Genomic DNA, 25,512 nt, shown 5'->3' with positions numbered 1-25,512 from the left:
TATAAGGTGTCTCTGTTTGCTAGTTACAGTCTGTATATGGTGTTTTTGATTATTAGATGAAGTCTGTATATGGTGTCTTTGGTAGTAAGATAAAGTCTGTATATATAAGGTGTCTCTGTTTGTTAGTTACAGTCTGTATATGGTGTTTTTGATTATTAGATGAAGTCTGTATATGGTGTCTGTGGTAGTAAGATAAAGTCTGTATATATAAGGTGTCTCTGTTTGTTAGTTACAGTCTGTATATGGTGATTTTGATTATTAGATGAAGTCTGTATATGGTGTCTGTGGTAGTAAGATAAAGTCTGTATATATAAGGTGTCTCTGTTTGTTAGTTACAGTCTGTATATGGTGTTTTTGATCATTAGATGAAGTCTGTATATGGTGTCTGTGGTAGTAAGATGAAGTCTGTATATGGTGTCTGTGGGGTTAGATACGGTCTGTATAGGATGTATGTGGTTATTAGGCACAGTCTCACTCTGTATTTGGTTTCTTGGGTTGCAAGATGCATTCCGTAAATGATGTATGTGGTTGTTAAATAATGTCTACGTATAACAAAAACAAGTAGAACATGTGGTATGATTGCCAATGAAACAGTCAAACTTTCAAGGGGGACCAAAACAATGAAGTGTTACAACTTTGAAATCGTATAAGGGGAAAAGAGGAGGGTAAACGTAATAGTAAATTTTTGTTTTCAATCATTTAGTGACAATGATTGAGTTTTAAAGGTATGCAAAGGAAAGTTATTGCTTTTCATATGTTTATTATTTACAATCAAGTCTATACGATATGGCAGCGAACACAATCATGATCATGATGTGATGTGATTTAAACCCGCTTTGAAACTAAGCAACACTGATCTTTATTGTAGTTTGATACTCCGAAAGGTTTTCGTGCAGAAGGACACAGGTCACTATACCAAGTCCCATTAACTAGTACGATTGGGCTGACCAGTATTTTTCCTATTGAACAATTACTTGCTGTGAATCGAATGTTTATCCATAGTACGAACATATATGACAATTGCATGTCTTTTGCTGGACTTCTGATGCACGTAGTTTTACATTTATGTCAAGGTAGCACTGTACAGTTAAAAAAAACATTAATTAAAATTGAACCACAAAATGTTTCATCATCCTCTATTCCTATTTTTCAAATACATCAACCTAACTGTTTGTGTTATACGCGTTCAAATGTATCTTTCATAGATTTTATTTTCAAAAGTTAAAAGAGTGAAATATAATTCCTGTTTTGTGTATCCATGGGAACATTTTGCATTAATTTACGTATTAAATTGCAAAAAGAAGGGTGAAAATGTCACACATTCCCCCAAAATTTGAATCAAACTAGAAGTTTAATGCCTTTGAGTGATACCTTTTCAGAAACTATTGACAATAATCTACCCAATGATCAAAAAAAAAATGAGTGTCTCTCGCCCCAATTTTGTCGCAAAATTAATCACAAAGTTCGTGCAACAAAAAGTTGTAAAAAATATTACAATAACTGACAAACCATTGCCTGGTTTGGATATGCAAAGACAGACTTTCATACAGAAAAAAAGCCATATTTCATACATTAAATACTCTTGATGCTCACTATGAAGGCCTTTTAAATCATCTTAATCATCAGCTATCCAAAAAAGATTTTTATTGAACACTACCTCTTATTGAAAAGTGACCAAAATGCGAATCTACACACCGAACTGTGGAGTGCTACCTAAATCATAGTTGTGGTTTAAATAGGAAGAACAAATGTACATGAATGTCGTGTATTTTCAGTACTTAGTATATCACTGTATTGATCATGAGTTCTTTCTGTAAATGTATTAGTAAAGTGCGTTGCTTTAAGCTTATAATTAGTCCATTATTATGCAAATGTATTATTTTTAAACAAAATTTGACAAACTCAGTGGCAGATCCAGAAATTTTCATGAATGGGGGCCAATTGAATGCCTAAGTGGGGGGCCCGCTCCGGTCATAATTCATTCATTTCCTGTATAAGCAAATAAAATTTCTCCCAAAAATTGTTCATGCATGTAGGTTCTCAGATACTATCAGATACCATCTCGTAAATTTAAACCATATCATTCTGAAAAGCACCTAATGTGTTACTCTCCTCCTTTTTTTTGTTTTAACTGACATTTAATTTCAGGTATTTTATAACGGAATCATTTGGTAATGCAAGCCATTAGCGTCTCCTACGTGACAGTCTTTAACAGTATAACTTACTATTAGAAACAAAAACACACTAATACATTTTAGGGTTTGGTACAGGTAAAATTGAGAAAGGAATGGGGAATGTGTCAAAGCGTTAACAACCCGACCATAGAGCATACACCAGCCGAAGGCCATCAATTGGTCTTCAATGTAGCGAGAAACTCCCACACCTGTAGGCGTCCTTCAGCTGGCCCCTTAAAAAATATGTATACTAGTATAGTGATAATGGACGTCATACTAAACTCCAAATTATACACAAGAAACTAAAATTTAAATCATACAAGACTAACAAAGGCCAAAGGTAGAGTGTCGCTTTGCTACAGTTGGACATAGAACAGTTTAATGCTGAATAAAGGAGAGAACTCTTTTTCTCAGAAAACATAGGTAAACATTCAAACAATCTATCCACTCTGAACTGTGTCCACACTAGTTTCCCTAGTAAAACTTGACATGTTTTCTTTAATAAGTCTATAGACGGCTGCTTGAAGGCGTAATATGCAGGTTGAAAAAAACATAAATAGTTAAAACGGCTAAAACAGACAAATCTATGTAACATTAAAGCAACATTAGGTAATATGACTCTAGGCATTTCATTTGCATGCCAGGTTATTTCTATACCAACTTTTATATACTGTGTATTAAACTACAATAACAGGCCCTAGATACCTTGGAATCGAAAGTGGATAATGACAAAATCTAAAGATTTGTTTGACTACATACAGCCGAAGTATGTTTTATTGTGCAGTAGCATAAAAGAATTGACACGAATATTCACCATTCCAATGTTAATGAAACATTTCAATAATTGGTCTTGCACTGATCTACCAACAGACATAAAACAACATAGATTCAAAGACGTTGAATTAACGAGGGATAAATCGTACTTAAGAAAAATGAAAACCCACTCAAATCACAAATGAACATTGTATATCTTAAATTGATGCTATAAAGGTTTCTTAATTTTTGTTACGTTCGAAAGATGTGTTTTTCAATACTGCAGTAACCAATCGGCATTGTAATGAGAAGCAAACGTGTTTCTCTTCTTCTCGACTTGTTCATGTATTTACCTGTTTACAATAGCTTCTAAAGACAAATGAAAAGCAGCTATACAGATATTTGTATCTCACTTAATAAGTCAAAGTTTGGTGACTGTTACGTTGAACGCATTGATCTCATCGATCATGAAATAAATGGATAAAACATATGTACAATTAAGTCTGTCTTATATCATAACTTACATCTTTAATTGACAATGAGGGTCGGTTAAAAACAAATCTGTTGATTTTTACTGGTTTTTATATGTTCAGCAATGTTAAATGACGTGTATTGTATCAGATCATATAAATACCCCGAAAAATACCAAGGGTTTAGACTCAAAGAAAACAAGTAAGATTTCCCCAGTATTTTTGTTGAATACTAGTAGGTGCAATTTTGGTACTCGGTGCAATTTGGGTACTGTGACGTTATATACCTTCCAAATATCGTGGTTTATGTGAAACCATGCCCCCTTTTATACTCAGTGACGTGAGCGACAGACATACTATATCATACATTGTGTTTCTCTTTAATTTAGCTACACTCTGTCCAGTTCATTACGAATGAAACGGATTGGTTGAGTTGACAGCAAATAAGATTTGATTGTACTTTATATTTTGTTAATGTATGACACGTTGAACTCGATGGTCATTTTTATGGAAAAGTGTTTGGTTTTTGTAACAGATATGAAAAATGACTGAATGAAACTCAGCTACATCATGAAGGAATAGACCAATATGGCATATTTAAATGTGTCGAACTGTTATCAATTTAATGATGACTCGGGCATAGGAAAGACTTGTTAAAAGAAACAGTCTAGGCATTTATTCTTTACTATTTATATAATACTAAATACAACAGAACATTTTCTTTCAATATTTACATCGATTCTGACATAAAAGAAGCATAATCAACGAAAAACAAGAAAATTAGTATGTACACATTATATGCACTCTAACGATGTTCTTTGCATCAACAGATGAAACACCTATGCGCGTATATATTCGGGTCCATATATTCGACAATATGGTGACATAACAGATAATTATCATGAATAATAAATGTTAAATCTTTAAATGTCTATCGATTTAACAAATGTTGTGATATTACGCCTGATAATAAGTTGAACAATTCTTTGGCCTGTGTTGGAGTTTCAATGACATCGAATTCTCTGATATCTAAAAACGTGAGAGTATTTATTAATTGTCTAAATTCTTCTTTAGTGCCTCTAGGTAGAACAGCATCCGTGTATATATCAGTTAAGTAATCCAATACAACTATGTCGCACGGCAGTTCATAAGAGCAGTCATATTTATCGTAATTAAAAGGTTGGTAGAACATAACGTCAGGTATACCATGTGGACATTCAACATTTCTTTGAGATCTTATTCTGTGTGAATTCCATGATTGTAGAAACGTGTCTAAATGTCTCTGAATAAATGGTAGGAAACAAAACCGTATGCATTCAAGATGCACAGGGTCGGCATTGTTAAGTATACCTTCATCTACCATATCTTTAAACAAATTCCTCCAAAATGTTGTGAAATTTCGCATCAGAAAACTCCATAGCATTTCGATCTTTTTGTTGGCCGTTGATCTTCCTATTGAAATACTTCTATGTCCTGCCATGCTATCAGTATGAAATGATCTCAAAGCTATTTGAATACGTTCAACTATAACATTTTCAGTTCCTGCATCCATGCGTGCTACCCTTGGAAACCTCTTGCTTGTCTTCAAATACTCAAGAAAATGTCCTGCAACTATACGGGGATTTTTATTTGAACTTGTAGCTTTCAGCCAAAGTATCTTTCTTGAAAAACCGTCGATTCCACCATGGACAGATATTCCAAACGGCTTTAACTTATCATATCCATCGACGTGGATGCAAAAGCTCGGTCCGTTACTTGTGTATCGTCTTCATGTAAGCCTATGTCTTTGTCTCATTAAAACGCCGTCTCCGGCAATAGCTTTCAAAACTAGTCTAACCGTGAGTTGTGACGCTCTTACGCATAGGCAGCAAAGTACATTCCATAAAGATCGATAACCTATATTGGTATATCCTGCATTTCTTAACTGTAGAAGATTTGTAACAATATCAGCAATAGCACTTTCAACTCCTCTTTTTTGCAATCTCAAACGTTTTTAAATTCTATAAAATGATCTTTCGCTCAGCATTATATGATGTATGTTAAGTAAAAACCCGAGTACTTCTTTTGTTGTAAATGAAAAACTTGTATAGTATACAACTAGTTCGTCTAATGATGCATCTATGTCTGGATATGGAATAGCACTGGCCTTGCAGACCAGGAGAAGAGCAAGTACCATCTGAAACATAAAAGTGTACAACTTAGAACATTAGACTTTTATTTTATTGCATTTGTTCCACTGAAATGGTCTTTTCCCATGTATGATAAACTTGGGGAAGATGTTCAGATAGCTTTAAAGATTGGATCAAAATGAATGTATGCAAAGATATTTATCAGTAGATAACTGTATTATATTTTAAGCTGCGACGGCATCAATTCGCGATTGGATGATCGCAAATTATCTTTACTGGCAACGCGTTGGCAGAGCCAGTAAACGGGTATTTGCGATCTTCAAATCACCAATTGATGCCGTGGAGCGTAAAATAAATATTGTTATCTTCATTCTTATGAAACTGAGAGACAACTCAAATCATCAATTTAAAATCTGCCATGCATCGTATGCACTTGTGTGTACATTATCATAACATCAATTGTCAATTGATGCCATGAAAATTAATGACGTTATCCTATCAAATGGAACTAAAATACTGAACTCCGATGAAAATTCAAGAAGTAAAGTCCCTTATCAAATGGCAAAGTCAAATGACAAAACACATCAAACGGATGGACAACGACTGCCATATTCCGGACTTAGTACAGGCATTTTCAAATGAAGAAAATGTAGGATTGAACCTGGTTTTATAGCGCTAAACCTCTCACTTGTATGACAGTCGTATCAAATTCCATTATATATAAAACGATGTACATGTATGAACAAAGCAGACATAATAGGTCAAATAGTCACAATATTGGTAAAGCAGTCATACTTGTGTCACAATCTCAAAACAAACAAATATTTAACAAACAGTCACCTATCAAATTAAAAACCCGCAAAGGGTTGCTAGCGAACTCGTACGAGCTTTCTAAAAACTTTTTTTTCTTCAATGCCAATTTTTTAGGTCTTATTTTGAGGTTAATGTTGGATTATGTGTATGAATGTTGAAATATTCAAATGACTTAAGGGTAATTTTGTTCTACCAAACAGATCATATTGAAATTCTATCACGATAATGTTGATTAAAGAAAGGTATGTGTGAAAAATTTGGATTGTACTTTCAACCGTTTCTTAATCACAGTTAACTGTTGACCAGACTAACATCCGCCCCTTATTATTTTTGCTTATTTCTAACTCCCTCTGTGGTAGGTTTTTTGACATAAAAGTAATAATTTAAAACATTTTAAATTAAACCACGGAAAGTCATGAGCAATACAAATCTATATCAAATAATTCATGCTCTTAGTAGTTCAAATGTAAAGAAACTGTATTTTTGTTCATTTTGATATGCATGCAAAGTGTAAAAATTAAAGTTGATTATTTTCCTTTCTTCCTTTCAGGCTGAATCGGAACCAAACAATTTATTTAATCTATTTCCCTGTGGATCAGAAAGCATGCACTACTCAAAATTATTTTTTGATGACACATGTAAAATTGTATATGATTTGATATGGTTAACCATATATGCCTGTTATAAACAGGTCGGGAACTCTAGATTTTCTGACGTGAAAATATTTTGCATAGTAAAATGTAGTAACTTCCAAAAACAGAAGGCTGATATGGCCTTAAAATACTGACCAATCGACTCAATGAACTACAATGCATTGTAGGCTACTTCGAGTTTACTATGACTCGGAAACACGTGGAATTAGTAGGAAAACTGTCCACTATTATAGTTTCTCGGACTCTCATAATAGATGGTGTTGTTCTGTGAATATGTCTAATGTAAAATACATAACATAATATTCAATTTGCATGTTCAGATTAAAATAAAAATTGTTTACTGGCTTCACGATTCTATTTTCCTTTTCGCCTTGTAAAAGTAGTTGAACTGTTTTTTATACGCCTGTCAAAATTTTGACGGACCTATTATGGTATATAATTGTCGTCTGTCCGTCCGTTTTGTTCAGTGGTTTAGGTTGATCTTGCAGTTGCGAATAAGAAATGAATACCCGTTGATAAGAGATGGCAAAGTCCATGTTTTGCTATGGCAAACCCCAAAAAATATAAATTTCAATCAATATATGAAATAAAAGGAACACAGAGGCATTATATTATAAAGAATTTGTGAAAGTTTTATTAAGTTTTGTTCAATGGACAAGGATGATCTCGGAGTTGCAGATAAAAGATTGGTACCTCCTGCATGACTTCCATAACGGACGGAAAGACGGACGGGGTAACGATTACTATATCATGACCCCCACGTTTCAAGTGGGTGGTATAAAAAGAACAAACAGTAGCTATTATGTTGATACAATGAAATATTTACTTACCAAAAGCATTGTTCAGAATGAGGGGTAGCTTCCTTTGAATGTAGGTCCACTTAGTCTTCTCTAGTCAAATGAAGAAATTATTAAACAAATGATTCATACGGGAGAAAATGGTCTGGTTGATCGGGTGTTGATCATAACGAAAATGGCCGTTGAATGGCTGCTCACGCCACATATGTAAATTGAAATGTGCTATCGCAATAATTATGATGACTTAGCTTTAACTTCCGAAATTTAAAGCGAAAAAATTGTAAATCGCGATAAATAAGTGGTACTGTTTTTACACAATAAAATCATCGCAATTACAAAGACGTCTTGTTGTTAGATATAACGAAATATTGCAATAAATAAGGCGACTTGTGGTATATATATAGCAAATATTGCGATAATTAAGTCTTCTTAGTGTTAAATTTAACAAATCATTGCGCTAAATTAAGTGCCTTGTTGTTAGATACAGCGAATTATTGCGATAAATAAGGCGTCATTTTGCAATTTACAAAACATTATCGCAATAATTATCAAATATGGTTTAGTTATAAACAATTACACAAGGCAGCTCCAGGCTTCCGTAGATATCTTATAAACTTATAGAGATATCTTATAAACTAAAAGAGATATCTTATTTACTTTCAAATTAAATAAGATATCTTATAAAAATTAAAGATATCTTAATACTTAATAAGATTTCTTGTTAAAGAAATAAGATATCTTCAAATTTGAATAAATATAAAAACGGCGTGCCATAATTTCTCTCCTCTTTTCCGGGGTTAGGTCAGGGAGGATTGTAATTTCCTCAGACTTCCCAGTCAACACAATAAATACAAGGGGAATATAGGTCCATGACTCGGTCTGGTATAAAGCTGGTAAAAAAAATTTGGGCAACAATTAAGTGTTCTGTCCGTTTGTGAGTGAATATGTACATTTTTCTGACTTAAAATATTAGTATTCCCATTGTCGTTTTAATTTTAGCATTACACTTTTTCACGGTACAATTCCATGAAAGGTCTTTACTTTTGAGAGTTTGATCAAAACGATATGAAATATAAAAAAGAAGATGTAGTATGATTGCCAATGAGACAACTATTCACAAAAGACCAAAATGACACAAAAATTAACAACTATAGGTCACCGCACGGGCTTCAACAATGAGCAAAGCCCATACCGCATAGTCAGCTATAAAAGGCCCTGTTAAGACAATGTAAAACAATTCAAACGAGAAAACCATGACAATCCATCATGACATATACATTTTTTTACCTTTAAATAAATAAAAAGTCTCTATATCTCTAAACTCTATGTCTAAGACTTTGTTAATGTGAACTAACTAATGCCAAATATAAGTTGATTTTATTTACGTAGTGCTTACCTCTCACTAAAATTACAGGTATACGACTAAAGGTAAAAAGCGCAAACATCCAGTCAATTTAATACAGGTGAATCAAAATTTAAAGCGCAAATGTCCATAGTGTTTGAAGTGCAAATGTCCTATTGATTTACAGGTAAAAAAGCGCAAACGTCCTGTGCCCAACTATTTGTAATAAGCTAAAATATATTTCAGAAGGTAGAAGACTTGTATGGTTCATATAGTGTATGCATATACCTTATGTTACGAAGTTACTGTTGTCATATGTCATATGTCCAATGTCCTTGACCTCATTTTCATGGGTCAGTGATTGCTTACAAAAATTCAGTTTTTATCTCACTAGTATAAGTTATAGGGTACCCAAATTGTGTGTATGGGTTCTCATGCATGACCTTGACCTTATTTCATGGATCAGGGATCAAGGTTAAAGTACGTAATAAGGTTTGTTTCTCAAATACAATAAGCAGTAGGTCAACTATATGTGGAACATTGAATAACTAAAATGGGTACATGTCAGTCTGGAAGGTTTCATCTGACCTTGATCCTAATTCAATGGTCATTGGTCAATCAAGCTTTTGTGGTTTGGTCTGTTTTCAAGTACTACAGGCAGTTGTAGGTCAACTATATTTGGTGTATTGAATGATTGCAAGGTGTTCATGTCGGTCTTGCAAGTATCATCTGATATTGACCTAATCTTCATAGTTCGTTGGTCAATGTTAAGATTTTGTGTTTTGGTCTGTTTTTCTGGACTGTAAGTAATAGGTAAATTATATCTTAGTATACCTGTTTGGTAGATATCATCTGAATATTATAAAAATTTTCTTGTCTTTGCCTGTTTATCAAATTTTTGGCTGGTTTTTTTTTCAATTATAATAAGCATGAGGTCTATTGTCTTTTTTAGTCTGCCTGACCTGGGTTTCTGTAATGCTTTTATTCCAACCTTAATCCTAAAGACTTTCAACATCAATGGTCAATAAAGCAGACAAGACATTTCAGCATGTTGCAATGTTGTCTTTGTTCTGTATACATATATATATGGTATTATCTTCAGCTTCTACAGTAATATTATTCTATCACTCATGGTGAAACAAATAGGGGAAAAAATGTCTTTCCAGGACAATCATTTATTAAAGGAAGACTTATAATTTCAGCCTTGTTTACCTTTATGAAGATCTTGTCTTGCTGATATTTTTTCATGATTAATTTCTTTCATCTTGTATAGTTTTTGCCCAACACAAAATATATCATTCAAGGGTAAAAGCATTATTTAAAGGCAATAACTCCTATAAAGAAGTCCATGGACATTTTAGCCGTATTGTATATATTTGCACATCTTAAGACTAAGTCTTCCTAATCATTTTCTGTAATAAGATGTTGGATCTAAAAGCCAAAGATTGCTTTCTACACTTATATTTTGATGGTGGTTCATCCATAATGTTATAGATTGATTGTAAGCTGTATTTATTTAATCATAATTAGATTTTAGTGCAACAAATGTCAACTTTAAAATTCAGTTATCTAGTTTAACCAAAAAATTCAACCAAAAATACTTCAATTGTCCCAAAGCTCACATGCATTATCAGTAAGTGTACCTAAATAATGTATGATTAATGTTGTAAGTTCTGGAAGTCACTAATAGGAGTTGATTGATAGTTGGGATTAGAAGAATGATAGATCAAGATGTTAATTTTTTTGAGGTGACTATATTTTATATTTATCAAATTTTGTAGGACACAAGCCAAAAACATGACTTGCCCCCTGTTATAAGTTTAGTCCAATGAATGTGTTTTTGATTGGTTGTCAATATTAGCTCACTTATTTTGGAGTAGATTTATTTTTTAATGATTTTTTTTTTTTTAAAAGGAGATATGATTTTTGTTTGGTCAATCAAATAATAAGAAAACAATTATAACAAAAAAATGATGTATTGATGATGACATGATAACAAGAAAACAATGTAGAACAAATTAACATAAACAATAAACATTGTTGGTATCTCTGTCATCTGAGCTGGGCTAATAGGTCCTGAAGTCTTTGATACACAATCACAATTAAAGCCTATAGAGTAAAGAGAATTCAAGCTGGTCTCACTGACCATTAAAGCCTATAGAGTAAAGAGAATTCAAGCTGGTCTCACTAACCTTTAAATATAAATCAGAATTACAGTAAACAAAATCAGTCGCCTAGTTTCTGATCAAAACTTTCTTTAACAGGAATTATTGATGTATACTGATTAGAATAAAACATAAAACCTACTGGTGAAGTAATGTATTCATCAGAATAAAAGATAATCTTCGTTTTGTTTCTGATCCAAACTTCTTGTCAATATCTTTTAAACATGATTTTTTTTTGCTCTAAAACTTCTATTATACATACACTGAATTCTACCCGTGATATTATGTCAATAAGTACATTAGTTCAACATATACAAATATATTTTATGATTTTAAAAAACACATTATAAATAATTCAACCCATAAATATGTCAAAAAAACTAATTAAAAATCCTGTACATATCATAGTACAAATGTGATCTAAAATAGGATAAAAATTGTATGTTACAATGAAAATATATACCATCAAACTTAAACAATAATAGTACAAGTGTAGAAAAAGTTATATCACTATAACTTTCTATATTTACAAATATGTTGCCCAAACTGCTTTTGAAACTTATGTGGCCATTATCTTAATTTCATTGTGAAATATTCATGTGCAATACACATGCAGGGAATCCTGTAATTCCAAAAAATGAAAAAAAGAATTATCAGGGTAAAGTTCTTTTTTTACACTTTTTTCTGAACAGGAACAGCAAATACACAGCTTAATGTTTTAACAACAGATCACACATTTCATTACTGGCTTATAGATAATTGTTATTTTTGTAAAAAAAATTCTAAATTTGAAAAAGTAATATTTTTCATAAATAAAAATAAGGCAAAACATAAAATATCCCAATACAAAACACGGTAAATATGAAATAAACAGCTGATATGGTAGTACATAAATTTCACGAATACTTAATGCTAGAAAATATTGATCATATTTTTTTCCTTTGCAAACTTGCCAAAATATAGATTAAAAGTTTGACTGAATTATCAAGAGATTCAGTTGATGTTGAATTGGTGGAGTAACATTTTGATTGATAAAGAGAGTTGTTAATACATATCTCCCAGCAATAAGTATCCTATCACAGAGGCAGCAGCACTTCAAAAGAGATTCATATAAATTGTCATCGTCTGAATTCAGATCTATTAAGGTCAGTATCGTAGATAAATATAATGACAAAGTCAAGGTCATGTACAAATGACCTCCATTTTATTGTGAAGATAAATCAATTTGCCATATTTCATTTTCATACATACAAATACATTAAAAGTACAAAACAAAATAAAAAAATTGAAAATTCCATGAAAAATGAAATTCTTTTATAAGTTACTGAAAATTACCCTAGCTCAGCCATATTCTCTGTAAATTTGACCTTCAATCATTATAAAAATATGATCATCTAGTAAAAGTTTAATTCCCTCAAAGGAACCGAGGTAATATATGTAATGATCATGGAATGTTAAATACACGCTTCAGACATTCTACAAAAAAACTTTGGTGTCATACAAAGATCAGATATGAATTAAAGATGTGTGGCATATAAGTGAATGATAGAAAAATGTTTGTAAGAATTGAGGGAGAAAAATTGCTTTCATTAGGCATCGTGAACTTAATAAAAAAAAATTGCAGTGTTCAAATTTAGGCAAAAGTTTTAATTGAATTATCTCCCTCTGTAAATAATTATAGGTAGGAAAGATATGAACTACTTTAAACAACCACTTTTAACAACTTTAAAATATTGCAATACACATATGTATTATTTTGTTAATTCAATATCTGATTATATATATTTTTAATAAATGATTTTATAATAGTAATTAAACCATTTTTGATGGCTCAACACAAGTCAGTGACTAGATAATTAAATTGCATGGTCTCCACTTTTTATCATCAAAACCAAAACAAAGGGAGATTTTACTATTCTAATTAAAATAAAAGGTTTAAGGGAGTTCTTTCTAAGATTTGCCATCCCATCTTTTCATGCAATTTTTTTCGTTTTTTAATCTTAAATAGTGCAAAATAGTTTTTATTAAAAGAATTGATTTATTAATGAATTTCAGAATTATATGTTTGGAAGTAGGATTTAGAACAACACAATTAACATTGTGTTCATCACATAAATATAATCTCTTGTGTTGTTCATCACGTAAAAATAATTTCTTGTGTTGTTCATCACATAAAAATAATCTCTTGTGTTGTTCATCACATAAAAATAATCTCTTGTGTTGTTCTCATGTAGAAATAATCTCTTGTGTTAATCAATTAAAAATAATCTCTTGTGTTGTTCATCACGTAATAATAATCTCTTGCTTACTAAGTATTGCAATAAAGAGTAACACAGATGAGTATTTTCATTTTAAAAAAGACTACAAGAAAAAACAAATATGATGAGTAAATAAAGCTCTTTAAATGAATTTTTCTTCCATTAACTAAAGTGACAAAATGAATAGTTTGTGATTTTGATATGTTCTCATTATTTATTTGTTTGTTTAGGAAACTTTTAATCATTAATTTGAATTTTATGATGTCAGTTGTATTGGTCACGGTAACTTGAGTTCTAAAGACCATGCATCTAACTTCTCAAGTCTGGTCATTTACTAAATTATAAACATAGTTTATAGAATGATATTATTTGGCAAATGACCAGTTGATCTAGTGGCAGTTTTCTACACAAAGATCAAACTTTTTAAGGAAGGACCAGTACTGTTAACTAAACGTTGAGGCTTTCGTTAATTTGAAAGTAGGGTACACTGCACATATCATCTAAATAAAACCTAATATAAAATGTAAAGTAAGTATTATGATATATGTATTGCTATTGAAACACCATCCATTTTGTGAAATATGTAAACAAATATTAATAGTATATGACCTACACAAGGTCGTCATACCGTCAGGAATCATTTGTATAATATCAATGAATGATCATGAAAAAATATGATTAAAAAAATGAAATCACATTCATCTGAAGGCAAAGTTTACATGTAAAGATGACTTATAAATTACAATAAATTCCAGTCAAACCCCCCCCCCCCCCCCCCCACCTTCAGAAAAATGTCAACACAGTTAAATCAAAACTGTTCATTGTATATTAAATCCCTGTTGATCATAGGGTACAAAAAATGTCATTAGAAATGTCTCTGGGATCAGGCATAATCTGACAAAAAATTTGACCAACTATGATTGCAATTATTCAAGTGTTCGCTTGTTTCAAATTATCATTAGTTTAATGGTAATTGGGGCTGTGCATATATCTTTGAGAATTCATAAAAACTGTGGGGAAAAAATGTGAATATAAATATGATGCATTGGGCCTTTTTATTGCTGTCAGAATTAAAGATTTTAAGACAGAGTTGTATCCCATTTTCTGTAAAAATTGGTAGGAAAAATTCCTGACAACATTTTCTTGGAATAAGATTATTTATTTTACATTACTAATTGAACATTCTTATTTTTGGTTAAATTTAAAGCTGCAGAAAAATGGGTAATATAAAATGAGAGGAAAGGGTTTGTTATATATAATGAAACCTTCAAAAAACTTAGATATTCCTATTCTTTAAATGAATACTAGAAACAAGAATATGCACCCATACTACAAAATGACCTTTGATTAAGCTTAAAATCTTTTGTATACACTTCATCTAGTAGAGTAACTTAACTTTGAGACAAAATAGTTTTCAGTTTTACATCTATTGCATTCAGTAACTTTAACCTTCAGACAAGTTTACAATGATTGCAGTGCAGTCGGTGGTTCATAAGGCATTCTACATGTTCTATGGATTTAGTTAGGCTTCGGATGCTGATGATTCTATTTTATATTTATCTCCCGTCTCTGTTGTTCTTTTCCAGAATTTCATGTTGGCTATTTTCTGTTTCATCACACTTGGTCGATGCTACAAAAGAAAATCACAATAAAATGTTAAAATAGGTTCTACTCTGATAGTTATAGAATGAATATACATTGTATATGTTGTTTTTTCATCCATAATCTTATGTTGAGCTAAGATTCACTAAAATATCAAACAAGTCAAAATTATGTTGCACCAGAAATGGCCACCATTTATAAACTGGTCAAAAGTTGCAATTTCTTAATAATATTATGCTTTGGAAAATTGATAAGGGACTTCCCCTTTTGAATTTTCCTTGGAGTTCAGTATTTTTGTGATTTTACTAGTTGATTGGTATATGTACTCCTCTTGGCATTCAACAAAAGTTCTTTCAAAATATAAATATGAAGGATTTACAGATTTTTTTAATATAGCACAATGGTTTAGCTTATTGAGAAATAGATTCCACCACTGCAACAAGTGTGTATATTTCTCCAATTGAGACATTTAAATTTTAATAAATGAAGCGTGAGGCAGAGGTTTTTTTTTTAAATAATTAGAATTCAACTGTTGAGAGTGAACAAATATGGTTTTAACTTTAGTGGTGGAATCTGTTTCTCTAATGATTTTTATTCTTTCTATTCAAAGATTTGCATAAAGTTGTGTTCTTTATATGTGACTTCATCAGGCATGGTTGCCTTTTTTTCATGACATCACAATAGAAAATTCCAAAGACATCTAAATAATTTGCCAGTACATACCTCCATTAGCCACATTCCTGAAGCAGATGTCGGATTTCTATAGGCATAAACAAACCAACCAACAATAGCTACTATTAATATCAGTAATACTAAAACTATTCCTATAATCCCGCCAACTGCTTGTTGTGTATCTACAATATATAACAAATAAATCAGTTATAAATGTCTTACCAATAAAACCAAGGTATTACAACAGGTATCATTTAAACTTTACTTTATCAATAATTCATGAAAATAAGGTCAAGGTCAGATGACCCTTTTGAGAAGGAACATATTACAATCATGTTATACACTGAATACAGTTCACCTCATGCTTATATAGGGAAACACATACAAGTCTATAGAAATGGTTAAATTTTAATAATAAGGTCTGGCAACAAAGCTATTAAACCAAGTTGTGAACTAGAATTCATCCTTTCAATAATTTTCTGGAAGCAATTAGGAATGGGATAGCCATTATGAAATATCTGTTTCACAGACAACGATTGATATGTAGTAGTTACCATGATGCTGTCCTTTTGTCCTTGAATGTAACCACTGAATTAAATTTGATTACTAGGTTTGTACCTACTAAAGCAACAAGACCAGTGCCACATGTGAAGCAGCAACTGTTATACCAGAGATTACCCCTAGTTTTAGGTGGGGTACCTCTTTTTCAGTTTTCTATGTTGTCATTAGAATACTGTTTGTTTTTTTATTGTTTTTAGTCATGGCATTGTCAGTTTGTTTTTTGACCTAAAAGTTTGATTTTTACTTTAGAACAGAAACAATATTATATATTACAATGTCATGAATGATGCATCAACTATTCACTGTAAGCTATTGCCCTGTAAGACCCCATTTACGCTGACAAAAAAGATCGATCCTTTTAAGATCGATCTTTGGTCCAGTGTAAACGGGTAAGATTGTTCTTCAATCGGACGGAAAATGAAGGTCAGACCGGTTCTTTTTATGTTGTAGTGTAAATGCACTGGATTAAAGAAGATCGCTTGTGCAATGTAAACACCAACTGGTCTTTTTAAGATTGGTCCAATTTCATTGCCAGTGTAAACGGGGTCTTTTTATACCCTCTTACTTTGTTAGCAAAGTACTTCGACACATCAGATCAATTAACTCACTTTTTTGTCTCTGCATTTCACTACAACTTCCTTTTCCACTGCTGATCTGAAAACAAAAGTTTGTAGACATTGAAGTTTGTGTACCAAAGTATTATATTAGTGTGGATCCTTCTTTTATAGCTTATATTGTACAAAAAAAACAACCTTATTCACTGAAATAAAATAAGGGTAAAAAATGATTTGACATACATTATATTTTACTGTTTTACTATCTGTTTTTCTTGCTAATTTTATTACTAGTTATAGTAAAAAGTTATAAATTACTGAATGAATGACAACAATCTAAATAAAAAATATAAATTTAATTAATTATGATTAAACAACATCCAATCCCATAAGGAAACACTATTAAGTAATATATATTATTGTTTAATATGTGCTGGTTTAAAATCAAACTCCAACTATACTGCATTTAAGGATCACATACTATTGACTTTGCTTCAAGGAGACAGCAACCCAACAACTGGTATCTACATAGTGACAGTTATGACATAATTTCAAAACATGAGTGCTACAAACATAATGTCTTTGGAGGTAATTATATTAATTGATTCAAACAGATTTTAGATATTTGTTAACCTCTTTTTAAATATGAAACAAGATGTGTGGTTCTGACACAAGCGCCCAACCTGGAGCCTTTTATTTTTCTAAAGACCCCATAGATAAAATGTACATTTTTAGGTACATTGTATACTTTATGGAAAGGAAATTTGACAAAAGGTTACATTTTTTTGTCAAATGGAATATTTCTAAATAAAATATTTTCAATGCTTTATTATGGATAATAAAAAGATGGTTGTCCATTTTCAGTTGATCAGAATTACTGTAATAGTAAACATTGGAGCCTGATATTCAGTCATTGTTGTTTATTGGTGGGGTTCATAGGTGGTTCTTGCCTTTTTTATGTAGATTAGATTTTCCTGTTTGAATTGTTAGACACTAGTCATTTTAGGGTCCTTAATAGCTTTTTGTTTGGGGTGAGCCAAGTCTAAATATTGAAGGCTCTACTTTGTGACCTACAATTGTTTACTTTTATAGATACTGACTTGTATTGAGAGTTGTCTCATTGTCACTGGTACCACATCTTTATATTGGTATATTTTATAATATTTTCCCTCATTGGCACTGGTACCACATCTTTATATTGGTATATTTTATAATATTTTCCCTCATTGGCACTGGTACCACATCTTTATATTGGTATATTTTATAATATTTTCCCTCATTGGCACTGGTACCACATCTTTATATTGGTATATTTTATAATATCTTCCCTCATTAGCACTGGTACCACATCTTTATATTGGTATATTTTATAATATTTTCCCTCATTGGCACTGGTACCACATCTTTATATTGGTATATTTTATAATATTTTCCCTCATTGGCACTGGTACCACATCTTTATATTGGTATATTTTATAATATTTTCCCTCATTGGCACTGGTACCACATCTTTATATTGGTATATTTTATAATATTTTCCATCAGTTTCTGTTGAGATATGAAACTAATCTCCTACTTGGGACTATATTAATCTGACCTAATTGATCATGTTGATAGCTGATTATAAACAAAATGTAGTGACATTTTATATGTTATAAGCATCTAGCATGCACTTAATACCCATATAGAATATCCATACTTGTACAAAGTAAACTATTTAGGAAAAATGCTTCACATTCATTACACTCCTTTGTGCGTAAAACCTATACTTCTAATACTTTGAAGCTCTCCATTGGTTGCTATTTGTGAGTAAATACTGAGTATACGTGTGGAATACTTTCATCTTTTCTTGTATATTGTCAGGGCATATAACACAGTCAGATAATAGATTAAATTTCCACTCCCACAAATAATACCAGTTTCATTTTTATCATAGACCTTTTAAAGATTCCAGAATTTGTGGCTTGCATTCTAGATATGTGCACCCAATTAAACAAAATATATAATATAAATACTAAATTAAAAAAAAAGTTCCATTTCCCGCTAAATTTAACTGAATCCAACGGGTTGCCATTGATTTACCATATTGGCTTCAAAGCTTTTGTAAATTGAATATATACGAAGAGGCAAAACTGCCTTTATATTATTTTTCAAAATAAAGATATTAAAGCTTAAAACAAAATGAGATGCAAAATTTTAGAAGGAAACATCTGATTAAAAACAAGAAAATATTTCAATTTATCCAAATCCTATATCCTATTTCCATGTTCAGTGAGTTATAAATCTTTGTCAAAAATGTTATTTTTGATACAAACTCAAATGTTCCCCCTTACAACATTCCTATGTACTACGTAAGTTTCGAGTTGATGTGACCAAAATATCATGGTAAAACTACCATCACAAATGTCTAACCTCATAATTTAATTTTTTACCATCAGATTTCTGTGTTCATTAAGAGATAATATGAGGATAAAATTTTAATTTGGTATATACATGTAGTATAAAATATACAGCATATAATGACCATGTTTGTTGAGTTTGCCCGCTTGAGGTGACCACAACTTCATGGTAATCTACTTCTAGACCAAAAATGTTAACCTGGTATTGGACAGATCAACGTAGCAACAGATGAGCTAATAGATGGAAGGGATGGACACACAAACCCTTAGACCAGATTTTTTTTTTTACCCAATACCTTAATGGGCAGAGCATTATAATTCCATTTCTTTTCAAATATGTGTAATGTATGCAAAAAGAGGAATGGAATCTTAGCTGAAAACTGGTGCCTAAATGGGGCCTCAATGACATCCCTTTTGCAATCATAATACCGATGAACTGTCACAAATTGTAGAAACTTTCTCAGAAGGTTTAACCGAGCTGGAAGTTCTTGTTAATGATGAATGGTTCAACATGGGAGAAGTTGGTTTGGTTGTAACAGTACTTGGTTTTGTTGTAACCCTTGTTGGTTTTGTTTTAACCTTTGTTGGTTTTGTTGTAACAATAGTTGGTTTTGTTGAAGTTTTTGTAATAGTTGTCGTCCTTGTAGATAGTGTTGAAGGAGACTTGGCACATTTTTCACTAACCTAAATAACATGCAGTAAAGATACTAAACTAAATTCATGCATTTACACATACCAAAATCTGAGAAGATCCAACATGGTCCATTTTTATGGTAGTTTGATATTTTAATATAATATCAAACTTCCAACTATATCAAAAACATTGTTTAAAGAAAAACAATAAATATTTAATTATATATAAGACAGAAACATTTTCTCAGATTTTGCTAGATTAAAAGGTACCATGCAAAAAAAAAATTAAAAGAAAATGTATATATGCACTTTCTAGCATTGAAATCTGATTGAAATATAGATTGTGTGTGTTCATGCTTACAATGATCTGACAAAGCTTGTTTCTACTTTCTGTTTTGAAGACTTTTCAGGATTAAATTAAAAATTAAGGCAAACAATTTGTTGGCTGATGTTATTTTAACCAGAACAGAAAATAGAACCAAGTGTTGTCAGATCCTTGTAAGCAAAATGTGGACACAGATCAGTATTTTATATATGTATATCAATGGTATGTGAGGTATAGTAAGGCTGCTAGCTTCTGTTAGGATGTTTGGATTAATTAATAAGTTTTCAGTCAGAGGAGGGGTATTTGATCAAAGGTTGATGTCAAGTAATGCCATTGTCAATAAATCTTCGAATATTAACTACTCCTTAACATAAAAATTAACCATATGTTAAAACAACATACTAATATACAAAATAGGCAGAAGAGCTGACTTCGACCATATTTGACAAGGATTGTCAGCTTCCGTTCCGAAGGTCTTGGGTTCCCTCCAGGCAATCCAGCTTCCTCAACAAATAAAAACTGACCGACAAGAAATAGCACAATTAAGTGCTGAATGTGGAGTTAAACTATCAATCAATCAAAATAAGTGTGTCTTTACTTTAGATGATATATGCAGAGAAGCATGACAAAAGAGAGAGAACAAATATACTGGTCATCTAAGCAGGGAAAAAAAATAAGGACAAGCACCTGCTACTACCTGAAAGATATTGGGACTCTTGAGTCAGATAGAGATATCAAGTGGTGCATATAAGCAGGGGAACCAAAAAAAATAAGGGCAAGCACCTGCTACTACCAGAATAAAATTGGGACTCTCTAGTCAGATAGAGATATCAAGTGGTGCGTACAATTAACTTAAGATTAGCTACTCCAATACAATAGGGGTCAATAGTGAGAGAGAGTTATACACACAGCTAGGAGAAAGTGCCTAGCTTGCTACTATTTTACCATTGGGTCACAGGTTGTATCAGTAGGTTTCTTGGTGGTAGTATAAGTTTCATTACAGCGACTAACAGTGTCATGTGCCTAAAGAAAATCAACTTTGTCACAACATATATAAAGAACATCAAATATGTAATAAAGGATGTTAATCAACTACCACACATAATAATGGAGTAGGTTTCCAAGAACTGTCAATTACTAATTAGCATTAAAAACCGTCTCAGAAAAATTATCCCCATTTAAAACAGACAAAGTTATAAACAGTTGCCACATTTCAATTTCCATGGAAGACAATCATCAATAAACTTAAGTGAGATGATGTCTAAGACTGAACAAATTTGATGTTATTGTAAAATTTGTAAAGCTTATACAAACTAAAGAAGATAACATATTTCAGCTGTAACAAAATCATTATTTGAAATCAAGTTAAAGGACAGTTTCTATCTGAATTTAATTACTTGTGCAGGGTTTCTCAGAATATTAAATCTAGTAGTGATTCAGTTCTTGAAAACAAACTTCACTGTATCAACAAAGCTTTAAACATTTTTAATGCAGCTAAATTGAAAACATGACTGTTAGTGAAGACAGCAATTTATTGCAGAAAAAAAGTCATCCAATTACAAAAACAAAACCCAGTTAAATTTTTCAATAAATTTAGCATTTTTTTTTCTTAACCATTTGTGTTTCGTGAATATTTTTGTTAAATATTCCAATAATCCAAGATGTTTAAAATAAATGAGCAAGACTTTTCAACAACTTGTTTCTGACATGTTGAGATTTTTTTCTGATCATAGTGGCTATAGTTTCTAAACCATATGAAACCAACATTGTTTATTCTTAACATATATATCACTGTAAGATCACAGCTTTATTAAAATTTCTAACTATAAAATGTGAGATTCTGCCTTCACTAACAATACTGTCACTTTCAAAAGAGGATGAATTCCCTAGCCACATGCTCCTTATTCATCACATGCTCTTCACTTATCACATGCATTATCATCAAAAATATGACCTGGAAATTAAACTTTAAATCAGCTGATTGAATTGCCTCTTTAGGCTGTACATAGGATTCTAATCTTCTGTTAGAATGGTCATAGTTAAGCTTTATAAGGTTAATAAGTAGTCATTTATATTCTTTAAAAATATACAACTTGCAGTAATGGTCATGAGTGTGAATATTTGATACTTACTAAAGATGTGCAGCCAGCTTTCAACCATTCTTGTCTGTGCCAATCTATACCATCAGAACATCGACTAATGGCAGAGCACCATTTACATTCAAAGTTAGCATTCTGTTGTATACACGTCTCACAATTACTCGCTACGTTACAGGCTTAAAGTAGAAATAAAAGAGAGTAACATTACTACATACAAGGCTGTTTTTATATTCTCAGACGCAATATATTTTGATGATATGATCTGAATTGAATTATTTTTTTTAAAATTACTAGAAGATGCCAGTGAAACCCCAGTACAATTGGGCAAGTGTTGACAGAGTTTTTAATTTATGCAAGCAGTAATTTGACTGAGCATGCAAGAAAGTGTATAAGACACAGAATGATTACACTCTCTGAAATAAGGATATTTTGTGTGGGAAAAAGATTGTTTCAAACACAAATTTAGGAAGTACAAAACACAACATTTATATCATATCACAAAAATTTCTGACTGTGTATAGTTTCAGAGGTTGTTGCTCAGTGAAATGGGTCTCTTCCTTTAGTAGCATAGAAGACACAAGAATGGATATTTTTTCAACTTTTCAACACTTTATTTAGATTATACCACAATAACTTCTTTAACACTTACTTAATAATGGTTCCAGTAGAACAACTGTATTTTCCTCAATTAACGTCAAGTTCACTTCTACTCTGTGGTATTCATAAATAGTTCTCCGTGTTATACCTGGGAAATATCTTACAAAATTACACGGAGTTATTATACTAAAATTTAATGTCAGCACCATGATGAATATCATAAGTGATGACACTGCAGTTGGGAAGACATAAAATTATCAACAGACACCATAATATATTCGTATTTATCGTCTGTTTATGTAGTTCATACGCGTTTCTCTTTTCACTTTTTATATAGATTAGAAGGTTGTTTTTCCTGTTTGAATGGTTTTACACTAGTAAATTTTGGAGCCCTTTATAGCTTGCTGTTCAGTGTGAGCCAATGGTCTGTGTTAAAGGCCATTCTTTGACCTTTAATGGTTTACTTTTATAAATTGTTACTTGAATGAAGAGTTGTCTCATTGGCACCTATACCACATTTTCCTATATCTATATATAGAGTGATAAATTAATCCTTTCCTATATCTATATATAGAGTGATAAATTAATCCAATTTATCAGAAATGAACCAAAGTTAAAGTCTTCACAAGTAACCCAAGCATTAAATGTAATTAAGAAATGAGAAAAGTTTTGCTGAAAAGCTGTAACTTAACAAGAACACCTTGGTGTTGAAAAATCGGCTATAAACATCGCACTTAACAGAAGTCACAAAAGCATGAAATATAGGTGTACAAAACATTGTGAAGGAAAAAATATCATTCAAAAGTAAATAAAAATAGACTTATTTGCTATAATAATATAATAATGTACCAAATCTAGATATTCAAAATATTGGTATTCACAGTATTGCCAAACAGAAACTAGATGTCTAACAGATTCACAAGTTCTCACACTTTAAAACTCATCACTCAAGGGAGGTGACAAAATAATATTTAATTCTTTTCAATAATACAAATGAAAAGTGTGACAGAAATTTTAATTGTATTCAACATGTTGAAATTCAATATTCGCAAACAAGAAGAGGTCTCTGATAGAATCAAAAAGTGCCCACACATTAAAACTGCTTATCTGCTAACAAAACATGAAGACATTATTAGAATGGTGTATTTTAAAATACATTATTAGCTTCATACATCTTCCAATCAGAATTCTGCACAATCTTAAAACCAAGAAGTGACCCTATAGATCCAGTATGGCTGTATCCAAAATTCTAAGTATAGGCTGACAGGATGTAGGTACTAAAAGATTTGAAAAGTGGTCACAACTGTCAAGCAGGCTGTGCCAAGTTTCTTATAAAGTCATTATGTTACTTAGTCACTCAGAAGATTGTTTTTTTAACTGTTGAACACACAGACAAATGAATAGATGTTAGGGAAGACAAGGTGAATACAGTATAGACTAAACTTGTAGAGTTAGAACATTTACATGTATGAAGAAGAAGAAATACTACTAAAACAAATTGTCTCCCTTTGTCAAAGGACAGACAAACAAATGAAACTTTATAAATGAAGCATAACTTCATACATTTGTACAATTGTGTATGGAATTTATTAGAATAAAAAATATACAATCGAAGAAGACACTAAATAATCCAGCTTCTATAATATTTGTCAGTAAAAATCATGCAAACAGTTCAATAACCATCTTTCCATTCTTTGTTCATGCTAACTACTAAGCCATCACAAATTCATGCACAGAACCAGCCAAGTATTCACAAAATAAAAGAAAGATCACTTGGTTTTAGGAGCATAATTTTCTTTTTTATTTGAATCATATAAAATTAGATGTAAACTAAAAAAAATAGTTCTATTCCCATATATTAGACTACATTTTATGTTTGTCTTTAAAGAAATATTGAAAAGCACACTTTTATGGAGTTTAAATATGGTACAATATGCACACGGTCTTTAGAAAATTTTAAATCATTGGTAGACAGATTCTCATGTTTTTCAGTGGGGGATCCAGAACTTTTCATAAGGGGGAGGGGCAATGACTGACCTAAACAGTCATGCTTCAGTGATTCCCTATATAATCAACCAAATTTTTCCAATGAAAGGAGGATCTGCCTATGTTTATGCAGATAAACAACCAGAACGCCCTAATTGTCCCCCTTCTTCAAGGACATATATATTGGGGTTTTCCTTGGAACAGTATTTTATAAGTATTTTAATCAATTTTACAGAGACGACAAGCTATTACAAATAACAAAGTTTTTACCCATTTACAGTACAAATTTCTTTACATGTGAAGGATTATTTTTCATGCAATTAAAACATAATATAGGACATGATGCACGAAAAATGGTGCAAAATTTTGTCTTTGTATCAAGATAACAAGCTTATTTAATTAACATTCTGTAGAATTGTCATGATGCTGGACATGATGCTGGACATGATGCTCTGTTATTTACCTTCTAACTCAGAATATTTATATTCAGTTTCATTCTTTTCAACTGTTGATTATACAGAAAAATACTA

The 25,512-nt window shown here is 31.5% G+C and overlaps 1 protein-coding gene across 4 annotated transcripts in view; it reads right to left on the bottom strand.

Annotated features, from left to right (window-relative positions):
- Positions 1–14,326: 14,326 nt before the first annotated feature.
- The window catches only part of LOC134706355 (plexin domain-containing protein 2-like), a 55,558-nt gene continuing 44,372 nt past the window's right edge, over positions 14,327–25,512 (bottom strand). Inside the window, exons 9-15 of one of the 4 annotated variants that reach the window (XM_063565219.1) lie at positions 25,446–25,487; positions 23,049–23,144; positions 22,433–22,575; positions 21,246–21,323; positions 16,998–17,043; positions 15,880–16,010; positions 14,327–15,184 (exon numbers count right to left, since the gene is read on the bottom strand). In XM_063565219.1, coding sequence (XP_063421289.1) covers positions 15,077–15,184; positions 15,880–16,010; positions 16,998–17,043; positions 21,246–21,323; positions 22,433–22,575; positions 23,049–23,144; positions 25,446–25,487 — 644 coding nt within the window. In that variant the 3' untranslated portion in view covers positions 14,327–15,076. The remainder of the gene's footprint in view (positions 15,185–15,879; positions 16,011–16,997; positions 17,044–21,245; positions 21,324–22,432; positions 22,576–23,048; positions 23,145–25,445; positions 25,488–25,512) is intronic. The other 3 variants (XM_063565221.1, XM_063565220.1, XM_063565223.1) reach the window with 3 other exon arrangements.

This window comes from Mytilus trossulus, chromosome 2, assembly GCF_036588685.1.
Source record: "Mytilus trossulus isolate FHL-02 chromosome 2, PNRI_Mtr1.1.1.hap1, whole genome shotgun sequence".
Classification (NCBI taxonomy): Eukaryota; Metazoa; Mollusca; class Bivalvia; order Mytilida; family Mytilidae; genus Mytilus; species Mytilus trossulus.
This window is presented reverse-complemented; position numbering and strand designations above follow the sequence as displayed.